General features: G+C 38.5%; 3 protein-coding genes across 4 annotated transcripts; 2 read left to right on the forward strand and 1 right to left on the reverse strand.

Annotated features, from left to right (window-relative positions):
• The first annotated feature begins 1,695 nt into the window (after positions 1–1,695).
• On the forward strand, positions 1,696–8,442 carry LOC121642920 (heterogeneous nuclear ribonucleoprotein H-like). Of its 2 annotated transcripts, none has more exons than XM_041989995.1 (11): positions 1,696–1,821; positions 2,878–2,974; positions 3,242–3,397; positions 3,500–3,643; positions 4,515–4,653; positions 5,389–5,567; positions 5,742–5,854; positions 5,978–6,113; positions 6,198–6,281; positions 6,425–6,517; positions 7,683–8,442. In XM_041989995.1, the coding sequence occupies exons 2-11, from the start codon at positions 2,893–2,895 to the stop codon at positions 7,688–7,690; spliced, it is 1,134 nt and encodes a 377-aa protein (XP_041845929.1). In that variant the 5' UTR covers positions 1,696–1,821; positions 2,878–2,892; the 3' UTR covers positions 7,691–8,442. The 2 variants fall into 2 exon arrangements, with proteins under 2 accessions (XP_041845929.1, XP_041845928.1); XM_041989994.1 differs by having other exon boundaries at positions 7,687–8,442.
• rufy1 (RUN and FYVE domain containing 1) lies at positions 8,236–14,358 on the reverse strand. Its single transcript, XM_041989993.1, is given in 18 exon segments — positions 8,236–9,269; positions 9,341–9,418; positions 9,512–9,560; positions 9,654–9,748; positions 10,336–10,465; positions 10,916–11,035; positions 11,120–11,196; positions 11,198–11,218; positions 11,298–11,465; positions 12,086–12,202; positions 12,291–12,392; positions 12,557–12,692; positions 12,815–12,876; positions 12,954–13,077; positions 13,163–13,264; positions 13,353–13,470; positions 13,556–13,735; positions 13,981–14,358. Coding segments are annotated over 18 exon segments (2,151 nt in total). The 5' UTR covers positions 14,309–14,358; the 3' UTR covers positions 8,236–9,125.
• Positions 14,359–17,210: 2,852 nt separating this feature from the next.
• hbegfa (heparin-binding EGF-like growth factor a) lies at positions 17,211–20,581 on the forward strand. The gene is made up of 6 exons (XM_041991224.1): positions 17,211–17,464; positions 18,221–18,469; positions 18,572–18,767; positions 18,857–19,009; positions 19,109–19,195; positions 19,289–20,581. Exons 1-5 carry the CDS (start codon positions 17,422–17,424, stop codon positions 19,179–19,181), a joined length of 714 nt encoding a protein of 237 aa, XP_041847158.1. The 5' UTR covers positions 17,211–17,421; the 3' UTR covers positions 19,182–19,195; positions 19,289–20,581.
• Positions 20,582–21,155: the final 574 nt, after the last annotated feature.

Here is a 21,155-nt window from a genome sequence, read left to right on the forward strand (position 1 = left end):
AAGATAATTGGTTAAAGACAACAAAGCGCATATGGGTGTTTCTTTACTAACTTCTGTGATGCAAAACACTCAAAGTTCTTGTGCAAAAGACAGCATTTATTACCATTAAAATACTCATACATTCAAAGGCTTAGCTCAAGTTTTGTTAAAATTTTGTTGAACTTCCATTATCTCAAGGTATCTCAATACTATCAACCAAGGTAACCAACTTTTACAAAAAAAAAAAAAAAAAAATCTGCCTAAGCTCTACTTTTGTTCAACAAGATCTTAGAATTATATTTAATTTTTACTTATAATTATTATTTAAATATAGTACTACAAATGTAAGAGGAAAATTGAAATCTGGAAGTCTTTGAAGACGGAATGTGTTTGGAAAAAAATCCTGAATGATCCTAAACGTTTGGCAAAATCAAATCAAAGAAAAGCAACAGTAGAAGTCAGGTCTTTGTTTAATTGTGAAAGTAAGAGCAATTTCACATGCACAATGCAAAGGGACCTCCAGGGATTGAGACTGAACAGCTGTATAGTCTTAAGAAAATCACTAATCAGTGAGGCTAACTGAAGAAAAAGGCTTCAGTTTGCTTGGGAGCATAAAGATTGGCCCCTGAAGCAATGGGAAAGGGTCATGTGGTCTGATGAGTCCAGATTTACACCGTTCTAGTGTGGTGGGAGAATCAGGGTAAGAAGAGAGGCAGATAAAGCAATGCACCCATCATGCTTAGTGTCTACTGTAAAAACCTGTGGGGGCAGTGCTATGATCTAGGTTCAACAACATTATGTGTCCAAAGAAGGAGGTCACCTGAATATACTGAATTACCATGTTATTCCATTAATGGATTTTATTTCTTCCTCGATGGCATCAGCATTTTCCAAGATGACAATGCCAAGATTCATCGGCTTAAATTGTGAAAAAGTGGTTCAGTAAGACACGAGACATCGTTTTCACACATGAATTGGCCCAGACCTATTGAGAATCTTTGGGATGTGCTGGAGAAGGATTCATGCATCAATATAAGATCTTGGTGATGGAAACATTTTGATGGAAAATACATTTTGTGGCATTAGAGAAGTTTATAAAAACAATGCCACAGCAAATGCAAGTAATCAAAGCTAAAGGAACTCCAACGAAATATTGGAGCATGTGACTTTTTTTTTATAATTATTATTATTATTATTATTTTTGGCTGGGCAGTGTATATTGTAGTTTGCCGATAGAAGTCTGGACGGTCAAGTAGTCTATTTTTTACTTTGTCTTTATTGTATTGTGGTGTTTTGAGTTTCCTCTGACAAACATTAGGATTGTAAGGACTTGTCAAAAGAGGCCTGTTAAATACATAACATGCAAATAAAAAAAATTTAAAAGAAAAAGAAGTTATTGACAACTCAGGTTATTCTGATTTGCACGCCAGAAGATGCTGCTACCAGGCCAGGCCAGACCGCCTGGGGCAGCGACGTCATCAATTTAGGGCGTGAACACAGGACATTTGGAGGCGTTTGGTTATTTATTCGGGATTGCCAGGTACGTGTAAAAACCCACACTTTGTGTAGTTTAAAATTCTACTAAAGGCTTTGCAATTGTTAGATTTTTGAAAAAAGAAATAAAAATTCCCTTAATTTTGATTACATACTAAACACAACGGCGCAACTTAATCAGATACAAGTTTATTGTATTGTAATTTTACGCACGGGCCCATAGCGCGTTTATATTTCCTGAATGGGGGATGGCTGGAGAATCCTGGCAACACTGTGTAAGGTCTCTCAGCTGCATCACATAGGTCCTATCATACAAACTCCGGCGTGTAACATTTTTTGCTTGATCAGGTAATTACATAAATTCATATGTGTTTTATCTTGTTGTTATCATGGGAAAACGCTAAGTTGTTTTAGTTTAACTGGGCAAAACTGAGCTATTTAGTATATTAGATTTTTCTGTAATGTAACGTTTATTAACAATGCTAGCTTAAGGGCTAACCGCCAAAGCTAAGAATATGGCGAAGGCTAAAAAGGCCGCTTTTGTTCTTGTATCCGGGTGCGGCAGAGAGCGTGCTGGAGGCCACGCGCCTTATTCAAAACGAATAAAGATGTTGTTGTTTTCAAAGATATTTTGGTTCCGCGAACAATTTTACATTTACCGAAACGCATCAGCTTAAGAGATATTGTCGAATAAAGTTGGTTACACATTTTGTGTTGGTAACAGGTAACGACTCTGGTTAATGATTATTGTCAGTGGAATGGAAGTAAAACGGATCCTTGTAGTTAGGAGCAGCTGGAAATAAGGTATTTGGAGAAATTGCTTATGAGCTTTATATATCCACAAGAACAACTTTTGCGACGGGAAAAACTACAATAAGATTTACGATTTAATATATACCACTCGGTGCACTGAAATGGTCCCAAGATGGCGCTGTTCCCTAACCGTAGATCACGTTTAGTGTGGTCCACGAGACTGACTTCACTCACTTTAAACCAGGAAGGACTTGTAATCTGTCTTTTTTAATTGTGCTTATTTAAAAAATATTATAGTACAGAGCAACATTAAAACTGTGAAAACGTTTATCACAGTACACAGAAAAAGTAAAATCGCCTAAAATACATTTTACACCTGACACATGCGGCACCGTGGTTCACTTAAAAAAAAGGTTAATACCAAACAATTCTCTTAAACTGCATGAATAAATGTGCTCTGATTAGTTACTTGCACATGAATGAGATGTAAAAAAAATCCTTCGGCCAAAATATTGTGAAATGGAATATATTTTTAAGCTTTAAAAAAATAATACAGTGAATACCTTTGGATTAATGCCTGAAGATTCCATATATTCAACAATATGTGTTCATCACACTGAAATATATACCTATGGTTTCACCCCTCTGCAGGCATTGTGACCAGTCATGGCTGATGAGGGATATGTTGTGCGAATCAGGGGTCTTCCTTGGTCCTGTTCAGTGGATGAAGTGCAGAGGTTTTTCTCAGGTGAGTAGGCTAGGTTTCCCCATGTAATTTCTTTTTTTCTCAATTTGCTGATTTCAGATTGTCGTTCTATGAACTTTTAAGCTTTCTTAAGTGGAAAAAAAAGTAATTTCTTATAATCAAACACTGATTATTAACAACTTAACTTTGCAAATCACTGTGGCAAATCTCAACTTATCCAAGTAGCAGGGGGGTTGTTTCTTTTTTGTTTTTTCTTTTCTTTAAATAAAGAATTGAAATTTGATTAAAAACAAACCCAACATTTTTCAGGATGTAAAATTCTTAACAGTGGAGGGGGAATCCACTTCACCTACACAAGAGAGGGGCGTCCCAGTGGAGAGGCATTTGTAGAACTGGAGACAGAAGACGACCTGAAGATTGCAGTGAAGAAGGACAGAGAAACTATGGGTCACAGATACGTAGAGGGTGTGTACAACAGCAGACAAATGTCAAGCACTTTCTTTTGAGTAATGCAGTTGTTTTTGCTTCAAGCTGTGTTAACAAATTGTTTTGTTTTCTGTACTGCAGTGTTTAAATCGAACAATGTTGAGATGGATTGGGTTATGAAGCACACTGGCCCAAATTGCCCAGAGACAGCAGGAGATGGGCTTGTGCGGCTCCGAGGCCTTCCCTTTGGCTGCAGCAAGGAGGAGATCGTCCAGTTTTTCTCAGGTAATAACTGTCCCGTCAGCGATTTGTTGTCTATCCCTTTAGTGTTTGTAATTTTAAACTTTTTTCTCCATCTTTCTCATTTCATTTTTCTTACCAACACTGAGTAGTGATTGCCTGTGATGTACAAAGAAACGTGTGCTATTGAAGATAAGACATTGTATAATGTCATTTAAGGATGTAAAATAATTTTGATAGTTATCAGTGAGGTAATGACACCCCAAAAATGGAAGACAGTTGAATTTAAGCTGAATTATTAATATTTGGTGGCTTTTCCAAGGGCAGGAGGCTGTTCCCCATTTTAAACATCACCTCTATCTTGAGCCTATTTTGATTTTCTTTTTTTCTTTTCCCCTTGTAAGCTGGGTCTGATGTTATGGTATTACATTTCTAAATGTTTTGTTTCTATTGATGACTACACTAATAATGGAATGGGTCTCCCTCATCACTGATACCTCTTTCTCATACCCCAGTGCCATTTCTTTTTCCACATTTCCTCACACCCTCGCTTCTTGAATACATTTTTCGTAAATGCACTTTACACCAGATTTCAAAATAGCACCTAATTGGCAAATTTTTACTCATGTCACCCACCAAAATCTTGTTCTTTCTTCATCAACACACCAATACTAGCCTGGTGTCCCACACAGTGCCCTTTTCCATATTCTTCCTCTATCCTATCATTTCTGCTTTGTCCCCCAAATACAATAAATGTAACTCCTTTGAATGGCCAGTTAAAGACTTAAACTGGTGTATGTGTGATGTATAGAGTTTTCCATAAGTTTTTCTAACTCTCTTTAGAGAAAGTTCTCTCTGTGATTGGGCATGTGATTTAATATGTCCCCTGCTGGGGTTATCTGTCCTTGGGTTGAAGGGTTGGAAATCGTGCCAAATGGGATAACATTGCCGGTGGACATCCAGGGGAGGAGTACGGGGGAGGCCTTCGTGCAGTTTGCTTCACAGGATATAGCTGAAAAGGCTCTAAAGAAACACAAGGAAAGAATAGGGCACAGGTGGGGATGGTTGGTTGGTTGGTTGGCTGGATAAAGTTGCTTTTCTTATGGTGTGCACCTTCAACATATGAACCAAATGAAAATCTAACACTACACTAAGCATATTTGTTATAATATTAATATTTACCACACATATAATGTTAGATCCACATTTGCCATACATTCACAATGTTCAGTGGGTAGATTAGTGCTCGGGCACCATTCAAGGTCTCAAATTGGAGTTTTTAACAAATTGTTAGAAAAAATGGTGTCTCTGCACTAAACATGAGTCCAGGTTGATAGATGGTAAGGAGTCTCCCTGGTGGTAAAATCAGAGGGCCATTGTACACAAGGATTTGGAGCCCACTGTCACAGGTAATGCTTAGTGGGTTGCAGTAGGGCTGGAGCTCTCTCTGACCCTTTACAGCCAGGACACTGGCTGTCGTGGCATGGACAAAGGACACTATTACAGCAATATGCATCTGATCTCCATTTTGCCTCAGGTAACCATAAGAAAAGTTCAAAGTTACCAAGGCCCTTGTTGATTTGGACAGTTCCTTTTATTTGTCTACGCAGTAAAAATTTTTGCTTCTGTTTTATTTTTATTTTTTTTATCTACTTTATTTACAATTATTGAGTACTCAGATATTACTACCAATGGACTACACCATGACAGCATCTGCATAGTCCAGTAATAAACAAATGAAGTTTTCATCCCTTTCTCATGCCCTAAGTGCGTTATCTTTATGATCATAGGTACATTGAGATCTTCAAGAGTAGCCGCGCTGAGGTGCGGACTCATTACGAACCCCAGAGGAAGCCTATGGGCATGCAGAGACCGGGCCCCTATGACCGGCCGTCTGGTGGTCGTGGCTACAACATGATGGGCAGAGGGGGATCCTATGACAGAATGCGTCGAGGAGGCTACGGAGGAGGTGCGCACAAGTGGAAAGCAGAGTGGCTGAAATCTGTTATAGTGGTCTTAACCTGTGCAGTTAGATTAAAACACTCAGCCTATGTACCTTCATGCTAACGCTGCATAACAGAACTAATAAGATTAGGATGTAAAGTCTGAGTAAGACCTTGTGTTAATCTCATTGTATATGCAGGTGTGTCAGACGGACGGTATGGAGATGGTGGCTCTTCCTTCCAGAGCACAACAGGCCACTGTGTTCACATGAGGGGCCTGCCATACAGAGCTACAGAGACAGACATCTACAATGTAAGATGGAGATGGATCAAAGAAATGCGATCTTTTCTGTGAATGTTGCACATCTCTGGGCTTTGCTTGCAGTTGGAAGAAGTGTACAACAAGTCAACTTGACCTATCTTTTCATCTTTTAAGTTCTTCTCTCCACTGAACCCTGTGCGGGTCCATATTGAGATCGGCCCAGATGGACGGGTAACTGGGGAGGCAGATGTAGAGTTTGCAACGCACGAAGATGCTGTGGCAGCCATGTCCAAAGACAAAGCCAACATGCGTGAGTTTGTTTTAACTCCTCTCTCAAATAACTATTAACAGTGTTGTAAAGTTGCACAATAATAATGATTGGCCTTTCCTTCAGAGCACCGATATGTGGAGCTGTTCTTGAACTCAACAGCAGGTGGTAGTAATGGAGCCTATGGCAGCCAAATGATGGGTGGCATGGGTAAGTATGGATGAGGAAGGCATTGAGATAAGTGCCCTCAATATTTTATCATTTACACAGGCAGACAGTGGCATCTAAAAAGGCAGCATCATATTATAAGAATTTATGTTCCTTTGTTGAACCCAAAAAATTGTCATCTGCAGGAAACCAATCATCTTACAGCGGTGGCCAGCTGAGCTCAGGGTACTCTGGAGGGTACAGCAGTCAAGGAAATATGGGTGGCTACAGTGACTATAGTGAGTGTCAGCTCTGTTGCAATTCACTGTCTACATCCACTCTTGGCTACACTCTTTATGCATCTTAGGGTTTTCAATGATGGGTTATTAAAATTAACGTGTTTCTGCTCAAATATTAAATGCAAGGACAGTTCTGCTTTTGAAATCTGCACTTATTAGAGGGTTGATAAACCCTGTCATACTAAATGACCACAAATGGCATCATGTTTTTGGTATGAAATATGAAACTGCTGTTTTATTGTCTTTGTTTTTCCTATGATGTGGCAGCCAAAATTAAGATGATGTTTTTCTGTTTGTTTGCACTGCATGACTTTAACATAGTCACCAAGGTTTTCAGGTGATTAAATAAATGACTTGTTTGTCCCATTAGGATTGTATACAGTTAATTGGCAACTATACAAAAAGACAATGTATTATTGAGGACTTCTACATAAAACACTCCCACGACAGATTGATAAACAGGACTACGAAAGAGTTAGATCAACACTTATTGGCCTGACAGTGTTCTGTAGATAGATTTTTTTTTTTTTTTAATTAAACACTACCACGTGGACTGGATTTTTTGGGGGGGCAACGTTAGTGTTGCAAAACACCCATGTTTGTGTGGACACAGCCCCATTTTCTCCTACGTTTCTTCTTAGTTTCCTTCCTTCAGTCTGCTGGGAAGTCATAGTATTTTTTCCTTTCCCCTATGGATTTCCTCAATAGTTTGGAAACAGCTTAAAGGTGCATTACTGCCCACTAGTGGACTGGAGTGTCCTAAGGGATACGCAACTCTGTATATGGTATGATTGAAAATGACTTTCGCACATCAGAGGTGAATAGAAATTCAATCATGGTTAAATTCTGAGATCTCCCGGCCCCAAGTTCAGGTTAAACATACCACCTCTTTCCAAATCATTTTTCATTGCTTCAAGCTTCTTATGACCCATGATTGAAAGCTCTGTACTTTTTATTAACCTATTCAAAACCAGTAAGTGTTTCTAATACATTGTCTTGTCTTTGACTATATTTAGAAAAGATAAATAAATCCAGGAAAAATGCACCACAGCTGCACTCTGACATTGAGATCCTGGCAAGCCGTTTACATGGGATAGGAAAAATGCAACTTAAATGACTCTTAAATGAACTCTTTGGTCCTATAGTATGTATTCTCTCTCTCTTGTTAGGTAACCAGGGCGGAATGGGAAGCAGTTACTACGGCAGCGGAGGAGGAGGAGGAAGCAGAGGCTCAATGAATGGACTTGGTGGGGGATGGGGAATGTAGATGTTTTTTGTTTTATTTTCTTCCCTTAATTTTGATGACTTTTAACTCAGCATTTTGCTGGATGGACTGGAAATGTCACCTTGTAAACATAGACTAGTCAGGTTAAGTTTTGAAAATGGAGGGGTAGGATTTGTAACTTCTTTTTTTAAGTGGATGAGCTTCAGAGAGAAGTGAGATCTGTTGTCATAAGAAACTGTCTGAAGTGTTGTCTTCCCCATTCCTCACAGATCTGACACATTACAGAAACCTTGCTTTAAATTTCCAAATTACCCAGAAGTTTGCTGTTCTGTTATTGTTCTCAACTCTTTCTAAAGGTGAACACTTCGTGTGCTGGTTGATTTAACAAGTTTCAAAGTGTGAGTGCATGAGCAGAAAAATTACAAATGTCTGATATCCTCTGATATTTTACACCTCATTTCTGCTTAATGTTTAGCCTTTTTTTTGTTTGTTTGTTTCCAGTTAAGATGTTAATCTGAATTTGACCCTTCACGTGGTCCAAGCGTGTTTTTTTTCTACAGTTTGACTGTTAGAGCAGTTGTGGATGAAGGCTGCATCAAGAGAAAATGAATTTAAAATCTGTTGCCATTGAAGGTTTTTACCGCTTCAAAATGCTATTTGTATTTTCTGTGCACAAAGTGAATAAACTAGTCTGGAATATCTACGGTAACTGAAACATCAATTAGAAAAACAGGAGGCTTTATTCATGTATCAAATATCAAGATTGGAGGAACAAAAAAAGGGGAAAAAAAACAACAGTCACTATTCCTAAATTCTGGAAATGGCTTTGTCATTCAAAACCACAAAACCTTAATATAATACATTCTAAAGTAGTTAGATTTTTTCCCACATTCTAGCGATTTACACAAGCTTCAGCTGGGATTATAGCTGTTAGAAAATCTAAGTTAAATATCGAAACAAAGTACTTGTGTTCTCTATAAACCGGCTACCAAAAGATCCTCAGCAAAAGCTGAAAAACCAACAGTAATCTCAATTTTACCTCAACAAACCAACATCCACATTTTTGAAATAGAAAAATCACAGTAAGAAGTCAGTTTATGAAGATTACCAAATTGTTTAACCAGCATTAGTCGATAGTAACAGAACACTGACAGGTGAAACTTTGTGTTTTTGCTAAATCACGTCTGTGGCATCAATTAGCTGATCGGTGTTAAAAGAGGTGGCCATTGTTTAGCAAAGATTTACTTATTTACCTGAATTTCAGGTAACTACCAATGGAACCCCAAATCAGGTTTGATATGTATAATTAACTTAAGCATTTAAAATCATATTGGTTAAGTTTATGCAGTGTTGAAGCATTTGCAGAAAGCTGGTGGAACGTTGTCAGGAACCTGTGGAGGAGCTTCTCTGCAGCAAGAGCGAGTGGCAGACGTCGCACACCCGCACAGGCCGAGGATAAGAGGGTAAGGCCAGCTCATTACTGGAACAACTGTTGCAGTAGATGTCTCCGCAGTTTCTGCAGTGGTGCTGCAAACAAACCCTTTGTTAAAATCTCTGAAGATGCATAGCCAAAAGCACCAAAAAGAAAGAAAGCCAACCTTTCTGCGTGAGATGGAGAACTCCTTGTGGCACTGCTTGCACTGAGTGGCTTCGTCATCTTTCAACCAGGCATGGCCCTGAAGCAGACGACACAAGTTAGGACGAGTCCCCTTTAAAATTTACGGTTTTAATAAAACAAGCACACCATTCGTTACACCCCCGCACTTTACCTTCAGGGCCTTGTTGACCTCTTTAAAGTCTTCCATCTTGAGTTTAGATCTTTGATAAAAGATTAAAACATAAAAACTATTACGTGAACAGATTCTTTTACTATATTTGTTTAATTATATAATAATGACTAGAAATACTGACTGGCTGAGGTGCAGTCCCATCTCCTGTAGTGCCTGTTCCTGCTGCTCGCACCTCTGCTGCAACTGCTGTTTCTCTTGCTTCAAATCCTGCAGCTCCTGCACCAGAGAGAAAAGCAGAACATCCTAATGACTCAAGATTATGACTAATTTGTTTGCACTGCTCATGGCTAATATGGGATAAAATTTTTGTTTGGTTAAGCTGTCACACCTTATGTAAATGGACGCAACCAATCCCTTAGTCTAACTGCACAAACTAATGCGAATTATTGGTTAACTCAAAGTAAAAAATCTATTTTATAATTGTGTAATCTGACAAAGCAATAGATGGCTCGGTGTATTAAAATAGTACCTCCAGTTGGAATGTGAATATCCTCAAATAATCCCCCAGACTCTGCACTTGGAGCCCATATTCACAATATTACTATTTAAAATTTGAGAGGGGCTGATGCAGAGCACTGGCTTGAGAAGGCTAGCATGCGCACTAGGCTATATATATGTGTATATATGTGTGTGTGGTTCGTCCCTTCAGATAATTTCTTTTCTTCAAGGAAGAGGAATGTGTGGAAGAAAAGGCGCTTTGCTAGTTGTTCCATGGTATTATTTTGGGATTAGATATTAGTTTTTTGTACCTACACTTATCCATCTCTACTTGAGTAATGCAGTTACTTCTTGGGGTAACTGACCGTGTGCAGCCCCTGCAGCTGCTGCAGCTGAGTGCGGAGTTCTGCGCTGTTATCCTGTTCCCGTTGGAGAACTTTTTGCAAGCTTTGCCTCTCTTCTCTCTCAGTGCGCAGCTCGTTCTCCAAACCCAACCTGTGCAAAGAAGAGATCCTGTCACTTCCCAGCTTACTTTAAAACAAAGACACAGAACTTCTTGTTCAAAACCTTAAAAGGTAAAAACTTCCATCTGGACTACAGTAACACTGGTATTAATTTACACACTATAGAGATGATGTGAAATCTGCTTTTATTTTATCTTCAATGTTGTCTTAAGAGCTACAACTCACTTGTGACTGCAGCAAAGTAAAGCGGAGTACAGAAGTTGTCTAATTACAGCAACAGGTTCATCTTATATTTAGCAGAGGTGCTTACGCAAAGAAGGTAAACTTAATCTTCAGAATTACTGCAGATCAGCTCTTCTGGGAGCTGCTTTTTATATTTTGCTCTTCCATTTAGCTTATTTTTAATCATTTTCGCCCAAATACCACTTTTGTCATTTCAGCTGTTCAAAAAAAAAAAAACAAAAAGAAAAAAAAGAATAACCTGAGTGTGTCCAGGTCTGTTAGTTGTTTCTGCAAAGCATCTACTTTTCCTTCCAGCTCCACCTTCATGTCTTGGTCTGACTGGTCACTTTGTTTGCGCTCTCGCTCTGAGTTCTGTAGTCTAAAAAATAAATCACAATGAACAATAATTCAGTGTAAGCAACATTTTAACACAAAAAAATGGAAACATGCCAAAATTGCACACCTCTGCTCTAGCTCCACCATTGTTTTCTCCATTTCATTCATCCTCTGCTCAAGCTGCACAGCCTCTGCCTGTTTTTTTTTCAGCTTGTCGTTCTGACTCCTTAGATACCAAACAAGTAGTATTAGTATGCATTCTGTGTGTGTAGGGGGAGAAAGAAAAGTCCTAATCATCTGTCTACCTGAGCTTTTTGGAACATTTGAACATTAAGAGTCTTGACTTGGTCCAACTGGAGTCGTAAGGCTGCAAGTGTGTCCTGTTTCTCATGGGTATCCTTCTCTAGTAGCTTCATGGCCACCTCCATCTCCTGCTTCAAGCCCACCTGGAGCTCAAGTTCCCGCTCCAGTTCCTGACAACATCCAGAGAGGTGGGAGTCAAAATAAATCTAATAGTCCTTAAAGTCAAAACACTCTTACATGAATATGACAAGACATTATGCAATTAACAAACAGAACTAAAGACTGTTTTTGTCCATACTGATAAAATATTATGCGCCATAATTAAGTTGTTCTTATGTAAATGGTAAATTTTATTTACGCTTTATAAGATTACTCAAAAAACAAATCTAAGTTTCTATTTTTCATTTGTTCTCCTGACAGTGGGATTTCCCGTTAATTTGCTCAAAGTTTCTGCTCTTTTCTGAGTTTTTAACTGTATTTTTCCAGTTCCATCACACTGCATCACTGTGCCCTCTTCTTCTGCACTACTGGCTTGGGGAATTGGTCCCACCCAAACAAAAACTTAATTAATACTAACAATGATGGACAGACACGAATAAATTAAAATGTTTCTTCCCAGTTTTCTAAAAATTTAGACACAATTTACAACACTTTTGAAAGGAAACCCATTTAAAGATAACATTATCTATCCTAAAAATGAAAAACCCACCAACAACAATACAGGTGTTGCATAATCTTTAAATACCACATGCATGTTAAGCTATAGCACTATAGCCTGTTGATACCCAACCTGGCGAATCCGCTTTTCTTCCTTGTACTGTTTCCACACCACATTGTACATCTCATCCAGGCCTTGCCGAGTCTGCTTGTATGTCTCCAGCTCCACCTTGCTGTCCTGAAGAGCTGCCTGGAACCAAAAGTGTGTCAGACAGACTGGATCAATTTCTTTCAAAATTATTGTACTTTTATGCAGTACAAAGTAGATGCTGTCAAACCTCTTCCTTTTTCTGGCTGGACTGTAAGATGGAATCATTCTCCTTTTTAAGATGTTGCTGTTCTTCCTGCAGAGAGTTGATTCGGTCTGTTGCTGCTGTCAGCTGAGAAGAAAAATAATATACATGATTCACAGTCAGGTATAACAAAAGACATGTATGTGTTAGTTGATTGGACCAATGTAAAAAAAAAAATATATATGGATACATTATCACAGCACCCAGGTGGTAGCACAATAACACAACTGCATGTATGAGGTTTGCCTGACCTCTTCTACAAGTTTGCTGTTGGTCTTTTCTAGAGAGTCCATCTTGGCCTGAAGGTCGGTGACTGTGCCACTTAGGTGGCGATTTAACTCTTCAATGTAGTGCTTCTGATCCAATATGGCTGTCATCTTGGCATCACTAAAACAAAATAATACAATTAGATGTGTTCAGATATGAATTATTATTGGGAGACAGTTCAGCTGCTTTATGAAAACATGATGAAAAGCAGTGCAGGAGAGAACCAAAAACCAAGCACTTACTCTTGTGGAGTTTCACTGTTTGGGGGGTCTTTAAGGTAGAGGGAAAAGTCAATGACTCCCACCTTAAAGTGAAAGAGAAACATATTAGCTTGTTGCTCAGAAAAGAAAAATAAATCCAGAATTTCTTTGGAGCACTGACCTGGGAATCAAGATCCTCGCCTTTAATACAGAGATTAGCGTCAATGACATTGAGGCCCACCAGCAGCCCTCCCATCACTGCTCCTTCCTCCTCAATCATCAATGCTCCAGAGTCATAAAACTCACTAGGAGGTTGAAAAAAATACAAATGGAACAAAAGCTGTATACATTTTCTCAGCATATTATAAGTTACTGATTACTTTAACCTACCTCAGGAGGTCCTTGTGGTCTAGCAGGGCTTTCATATAGTCTGCTACTTTTTTCTGCATAAGCGCCAAATGCAGCCAGGCCCGTGCTCTCCCTAAACCTGTCCTGGAATAGAACAACAGGATAACTGCACTGTCAAACAGGTGCAACTAACTCAGTAGGTTTTGGTGGAAAATGGTTTACAACAACATACTTGATGCCAGGCAGGTCTCTGGCACTCGTGGCAATGTTGACAGATTCTGGACATATTTTTTCTACAAGTTCCAGAGGTCCCCAAATGGACTTGTTCTGACCAATGAAGGACTTCTTGGCTGCAAAAAGTAAAAAATAACTTTTAACATCACAATAGATAAAAATAAAACAATTTCAAAAAGTGCGTTTATAGACCTGTCTTACTTTTAAGCCCATGTTTGAGGCAGTGCTCGAGGACAACAAAAAACTGCATTAGAGGGGGGTACTCGGAGTCGAGAGTCCTGCCCAGACTCAAGGAGGACTGAATTAAAACTTTGACGCTCAGCTTCATCATGCTAAGAAGGTTGGATCTTTCTATCGCCATGGGGTCTTTAGGGGGCAGAACTGTAAAGGCGGCAAAACAAAGAGAAGACGGGGATAATACATCAGCAAAGCAGGAGTAGATTGTGGAGAGGTTACACCCTGTCCATAAGATGCACAACAAATAGCGAGAAAGAACCTGTGTGTCATGGAGTCATGTGTCCTGACAGCTGACAACTAGCTAACCGTAACCGAGGAGGAAGTAACTGCTTCAGTGTCTGCAACTTTACTAGTTTGTCTGTCAATGGTCGAGTATAATCACAGCTCACCGGGAAGCTTCTTTGAAGTGTTGTTGAGACCATTTTCGGGCTCGTTCTCGGTCGGAGAGCTTGCAGCGGATCCATGAGAGGACTTTCTCGGCGCAGCAGCGTAGCTCATCCCGCTGCTAATCGTCTCCGTGGCCCTCCGAGCCAGAGACAGAATAGGAGCCGACCAACTGTTCTCCGGAGCCGGAGTGGACCTCTCCGCCAAGTCCTGTCCGCTGCTGCCATCGGACTCAACGTTAGTCTCCGGGGCTGAAACTTCAGGCTCACCTGGCTGTTGTTTTTCTGCATGGTCATCAACAGCTGTGTTTACCTCCCTTACCTCGTCTGCCATGTTTGTCCCCCCCCTCCCGTTGACCCGAGGGACTCACGTGACCAGATCAGCTCAATCACACGCGCTGCAACGACTCCACTCTTCTTCTATGGATTCATTGATGGTCAACGAACCAACGTAAAAATGCATTTTCGCCCCTTCGGGTGAAATCATATATTTGTTTGTTTGACGCTCATATCGTTCTCAGTCCTTCAAAATATCACTAGAATTTGAACAAGGCTAAATTAATTTATAAAGAAATGAGAAAGGGAACAATAAAGTTGTACAGTTTGGAATAAATTAATAATCTAAAATGTTTTATTAGTTAAATAATTCTGATATTTGATCTTTTAAAATAGACATGGTCAATTATGTACAAAGCTTATCATCGATGTTAACATCACCAAAATGAAGCATATGAATAGTAGCTGCTGCCAAAAGTTGAACTCATTTAAAAGTTATTAGTTTAGTTATTGACTTAATCTGTTAAGTTTTTTTTTTTAAAAACCCAATTAAAGAAAAGAAAGTAGGAAAGGGGGAGAAAGAAAATGCAGTAAATGAAATAGAAGTTCATAACAAAAACAACACTCAAACAAATTTTCCAGACATTTCCTTTAATTCATTATGGTCTGAAAAGGGAGTTAAACATGTTACATAGATATTAATATAGAAATCTTTACAGCATGGTCTGGAACCACAACTCATTTCTTTTAAAATTGCCAGGAAAATGTTAAATAACCTCAGCAATTTATTGAAATGTGCAAACATAAATATAAAAGAAAGTTAAATATAGCATACAATTCTAACAAGCATTAAGAGTCAATGTTTGGTAAGACCACCTCTATTTTTCAAAATAACTTGAACCCTCTTAGACAAGCTTATATGAAATGTCGTTAGTATTTCAAAATAGTCCACTGACCTTTGTGACGGACGTCCCAAAGATCTTCTCTAAGTGTTGGTTTTTCCTTCCACAAAAATGGCCTCATGACATGATGAGAATTAAGTCAACTTTAATAAATAGATCAACTGGTGTACAACATGTGTCTCTCAGGTCCTGTTTCAGATGTTTGTTAGTTTGTTCCTATTTTGTAAGGACATCACTTTCATATTCCATTTATCCACTATAAATAGTTCTTTTTGGCTTCTCACTTTTTCTGCTTGCAATATCCTCATATCTAAGAAGAACATTGAGATAAACCAAGTTTTTGACTATTAACTCCTTGGGAATCACATTGTTGGTGCAAAAGTGCTACTTCCTGTTTGTCAAATAATGTTAAATTCAACTTTATTTTCTCTTCTCTCCTTCTTTTTTTATTTTATTTTATTTTTTTACTCAACAGAACAAATAAAAATAACATGACTTTGTGATCAGTTGCAAGAAGATTAGTTCTCAGTTTGTTATTGACATACACAACTTGAATTAGTTACCTTTTCATGCTTGAATGACTTATAGGTCAGTGTTAAGTAAATTAACATCAAATTCAGATTCATGGACTGGACTGAAAATTCATGAAAAAGCAACCAATGTCCAAAGAAAATACTTAAAAATGTTCAGAAAGCCTGGAAAACTATTGCTCACTTTAAAGGATTACAGGAAAGTTTGGCTTCTGTGAATATAAAGAATAAATATTGATAAATGAAGAGTCAAAAAATTTACAAAATATTAAACACCTGCAAGTGCTGAGACAAATCTACAAGAGGCAAAACACAAATACAAATCCCAAAACAAATAAACATAAGACAGCTGTTAATGGTAAAATACCAGAAGTGACGTGGCAATGACATAAAATGATCTATTTCCTAACATTTAAATTTGATACCTAAAATGTAAACTTGCTTTAAATTAGAAAATGCGCTTTATGAAATGTATTTGTCTTCAAAATGTAGATGGGTTTTCTTTTTTTTTTTTTTTGTTTTGTTTGTTTTTTTTTTTTTTTTGTTTTTTTTTAATGTAAATGTTTTTTGCACAGCAAGCCTATTGTACATGTAAGTTGAATTATGACCACCAAGTGCGTATCTCTGAAAAACACTACAGGTCAGAGCAATGAAATGATCGTGTTAAATTCTGAGTTGGTGTGGTGTAATTCTTAGTTTTACCAAGTGGTGGTGCAGACTGACTGTGCATGATTTACACTCTCTGCAGAAAGATATATATATATATATATATGTGTGTGTGTGTGTGTGTGTGTGTATGTCTTTGTGTGTGTGTATGTATGTGTATATATATATATATATATATATATATATATATATATATATAAACATACAAAATTAATTGATGATTCACTGTAACAGGAGAACCATGAAATCATTGAATAGTCAAATAACTATATGTTTTTACTTAATATGCATTTATCTATTATTTAAATCAACATTTTTAAATAATTATGTATGTACTTATTTCCTAAACATTTAATTGATTAATGAAAATAAATTTTCATTGAATTGTGGCACTTTGTCTCTCCATATTTAACAAAAACTTTTATAGTGTAATATGTTATGAATGTGAATGTTGTGATTTTTTTTTATCCAGAGTTGTTGTAACATTTTAATATGCATCATTTGCAAACACAGACTTAACAGACTCATGACTTCAAATTTTGACTAAGTAGTAGAGCCATAACCTTTTTCCTTCTTCTATCACACTTCAGTTTTCTCTATTAATTTTTGTATGTGTAAACAAAAATGAAAAGATATAATGGGTTGTTCTGACCGTTTTAATTGTGTTTGTATTAAAGGGTAAATACACACTAATACACTTAATAACGAGTAATCTAATGAATTGTTTAATTGGTTTAACGTAGATATAACGACATAACTGGTCACTTTTTTGTGGTCAGAGCAGCTAATGCATTGAATTGGGCAGCAGCAGTCTGAAGGCGGGGTCAGCAGCACCTCTTATAAACCACCGCGTTTTTGTCGGGAGACTCCACACAGGCTGTGACTACAGAGACGCACAGAGCTCTCAAGAAGGCTGTGACCAGGCAGGATTAACTAACCCAAAAAACTACCCCACATCACACCGAGGGGGGGAAAAGGAATATCTAGAGCCGGCACAAGTGGACGGAATACAACTTATTCAAAGTTTTTATTTTATTTTTTACTTTTATTTTTTTGCTGAAGGTTTTGTCATCATGAGGATTTTCCCCGTTGCGCTCCTGCTGGTTTACGCCTTGGGTACGTGCAATGTGCGCTCAAGTAAAATACCGAGTTGTGGTTCCGCTTCGTTAAATTGCATCAGCGTATTGTGCCAGTGTCTGCTTGCATGATATTGTCTCTTCTCAGTGTAAATGGTTCGAGCACGACAAAGCTACAACATATAAACTTTTCCTCCCTAAAACAGCGGGTTTTTTTGTTTTTTTTTTGTTTTTTTTTTTGTGATGCCAGGCCATTCATGTGCCAGTGGGGTCATCTCTCTATTTTAGAACATGCTTTATGTAACTCGATACATTTATTTTTAACTCATATTCTTGCCTGACATTAGCTAACTGTCTGTTCATGCACTTTGTGCGTGTGTATGAGGCAGAGGGAGTGTTTAACAGCTATTTCCCCAACACATTTCTCTCCTAAAATCCACCCATTTGAGCTATCTGCCTGGGTGAGGATCTGTATTTTCTGGCTGGTTTTCACCTGCTGCGGTGCTCATAAGCAAAGCACTGTATGAAATTTTATCTGTGTGAGCCTGTGCAATGCATTGCGTAACAGGGATGACTAGTGTAACTACTACAATACCAAAATCCTACCTGGAACTACATTGTGGAAACATGTTTCAACTTGTCCACAGAGGTTCCGCCCACCTCGGCGTACTAACCTGAGCGCACTGGCTCTCCTCGTACATAAAAAAGTTGCTAGTTCTTTTTTTCTAAAGTCTGTGCATCAAAGCAATCTTGCATTCAAATTCTAACATTGTAAATGTTCCCTTTTCTCCCCCAGTGGTGTCCAGACTGGCCTGTGGCGCTGCAGTCGACAAATATGAGAGCAATAGGCAGGAGCCCACATTTATTATCAACCTCATGGACACAACCAGAGACAGGAGGGTAGAAGAGGAGAGCAGAAGCAGCGTGGCCACAACAGTGAAGTATGGTCAGGAAGGTGAAGAAGAGGAGTACAACGATGAATATTACTATGATGACGAGTATGAGGATGGCATGTCTGGAGACAATGAACTGGAATTCCCACAAGGTAAGGGACCCGCTCTTGTTTAATATCAGTCCTAAAATTTAGCATTATATTGGGCAAAGTTAGTGTAATCTAATTTGAGTTTTCATATTTTTTTTGGTCCAGTTGCCATGTCAAGCAAACCCAAAGACCTATCTTCCATCCTGGAGGCTGAGAACACTGATGGAAAAAGGAGAGGAAAGGGAAAAAAGAAGGGGAAAGGCAAGGGAAAGAAGAGGAACCCCTGCCTGAAGAAGTTCAAGGATTTCTGCATACATGGCACCTGCCAGTACCTGAGGGACATCCGTGCCCCATCCTGTGTGTAAGTATTGGTGCTGCATGTACCTGTGCACTATCTACATAAAAAAGCTGTGCAACTGTTAACCAGTCTCCTCTTCATCATCTTTGCAGGTGCTACCAAGATTACTCTGGTGAAAGGTGCGAGTTGTTCATGTTACCTACGCAGTCTCAGGTGGGCTACAACAGAACTACAGCTCTGGCCGTGGTAGCAGTAGTGCTGTCATCTGTTTGCCTCACAATCATAGGCCTTCTATTAATGCTCAGGTTAGTACAGCACACCAACCACACACACACTGACATGTTAAGAACATGGCTGATCATAAAGTAGATGACTGAGCTCCTTTTTTTTTTTGTTGATTCCAGGTTTCACAAGCGGGGAGCATACGATGTGGAGAGCGAGGAGAAGGTCAAACTAGGGCTGACGTCTAACCACTGAAGAGATAAATAGAGGTGAGTACTACTAGCGCATATGCTGACCGACATCTTTGTGCCTTGGCAAAATGCGACTTTTGCTCAAAGTCTATGTTTCTTTTGCTTTGTTAGGCAAAGATGCAGAAATTCTACCTCAAGCTAGGAAAAGAGGAGCGAAACGCAACAGGAAGTCCCAGAGGAAACAAGAATGTATAGAAAGAAGGGAGCAGAGTGCATCTCCCTGCCATTCTGTGAGAGGTCCAGATGGCAAGAGGGCAGCCTTGCATGTTCTCGGTGGCTGCAGAAGAAGATAGCACATCTGGAACTGGAATACTAACGGACTCAGGAGATGGACTGGAGATGTGATCAGCATGAAGGAACTAGAAGTGCTTAGACTTTGTGCTGCTTTTTGACTGTGTGAAAGTTTCAAATGGAACTGAAATCTTTAGCAGCAATGAGAGCTCAATCTGGATTTTTTTTTTTGTTCCAAGAGACAGCGTTTTATATTTTCCTGCACAAGGCCATCATCATTTTTTTTCTTTTTTTTTTGTGTGTGTACAGTAAACCGTATATTTATAGGTTTAAATTATTTATTTAAGCTAACTGTATTTATGGAGATTTTTAACCACCTTTTGCAGTTTTTAAAATATTGATGTTACAGTTCTTTTTATATTTCTTATTGGACAATATTTATTTATGAAACAGAACACATTGCAGATGCTCCTTGAGTTTAATATTTCATAAAAATGCATAAGCATCTGATATCTTTTGACTTTAATTTAGGCACTCAGTAAATGATCAGTAGCACTGTGATTAATTAATAAATTGATCATTGAATGGACATAATTTGTTTTGTTTTGTTTTAGGGTTTTTTCAGTGTAATTAGATTAGAGAAGTGCTTTGGAGCAATACCTAGAAGTTTTAGAGTATAACCAGTTGGACCTGGTTACCCAGAACAACCAGGTCCAACCAGTAGTAATGGGTTCAAGGACCTTTGCTCGGATCAGCTAGTATAGAGGTTGGGCCGAGCCCTGCCCTTTCATGTTCCCCACCCAACTTTATCCTGCAGGCTCGGGGATATTAAGGCCACCAAAGGCTTTGTCTTCTGCTTCGGTTTTATCCAGACAGATCAACATAGGTCATTATGATTTGCTACGCTGGCTGTGAACAGATCAAAGGCAAAAACATCTGTATTTCTAGGAAACTTTCAGTAGGGGAGTCAAACCATTTAATGCACTGTAGCAAGAAATGAGTGTGAATAAGTTGCATAATGTCTTACCAGAGGAGAAACTGTCAAGCTGTCATAAAAGAAAATGTGAATTCAAATGTTCAAACCTTTCAAATCCTGTCCTGCAGTTTTGAAGTGATTTTTTTTTGTTAGGTTTTTTTTCTAGAACAAAATAAATAGAGATAATCAGATTTTTATTTTGACTCTTGTACTCATTTATATCATCACATCTCATGGCCCAAATGTACACCTGATTCATGCTGTGTTCTTAACAATAACAACCGGCCCAGATGTTTCACTGAACGCTAGTTAAGTGAGGTCAAATTTATTTTTGCCCTTTTCATTGGCTTCCTTGAACTACACATTAAGGCCTGTTTGGATAATGATAACAGCCATTTGCTCTTTTGGCCCATTCATGACCTGTATTTATAGTAAACATAATATTTTTATTTCCTCTGTCTCTGACGTGTGAGCAGCTAACCAAAGCACCTGTATCCTGGTTATTACTGCTATGACGTTCAGCACTGAAAGGCAAATATTTTTAGTAATAGCTGTGTAGATATGGAGTCATAAAACTTCCCTAGTTCATTGTGTTTTATTCAGGTTATTTTTGGAGACTGTGTTTAACAAATATTTGCAAAATTAATGTGTTCCACAAAGGGCTTTCACTGTGGACCACATAGAAAATGAAGACGTCATTTGTTTCATGTGTTGACAGCAGCATCGTCAGTCTTGCTGACGGATCAATCATACCACACACAGAGAGCAGCC

Source organism: Melanotaenia boesemani, chromosome 7 (genome assembly GCF_017639745.1).
Source record: "Melanotaenia boesemani isolate fMelBoe1 chromosome 7, fMelBoe1.pri, whole genome shotgun sequence".
In the NCBI taxonomy this organism is placed as follows: domain Eukaryota; kingdom Metazoa; phylum Chordata; class Actinopteri; order Atheriniformes; family Melanotaeniidae; genus Melanotaenia; species Melanotaenia boesemani.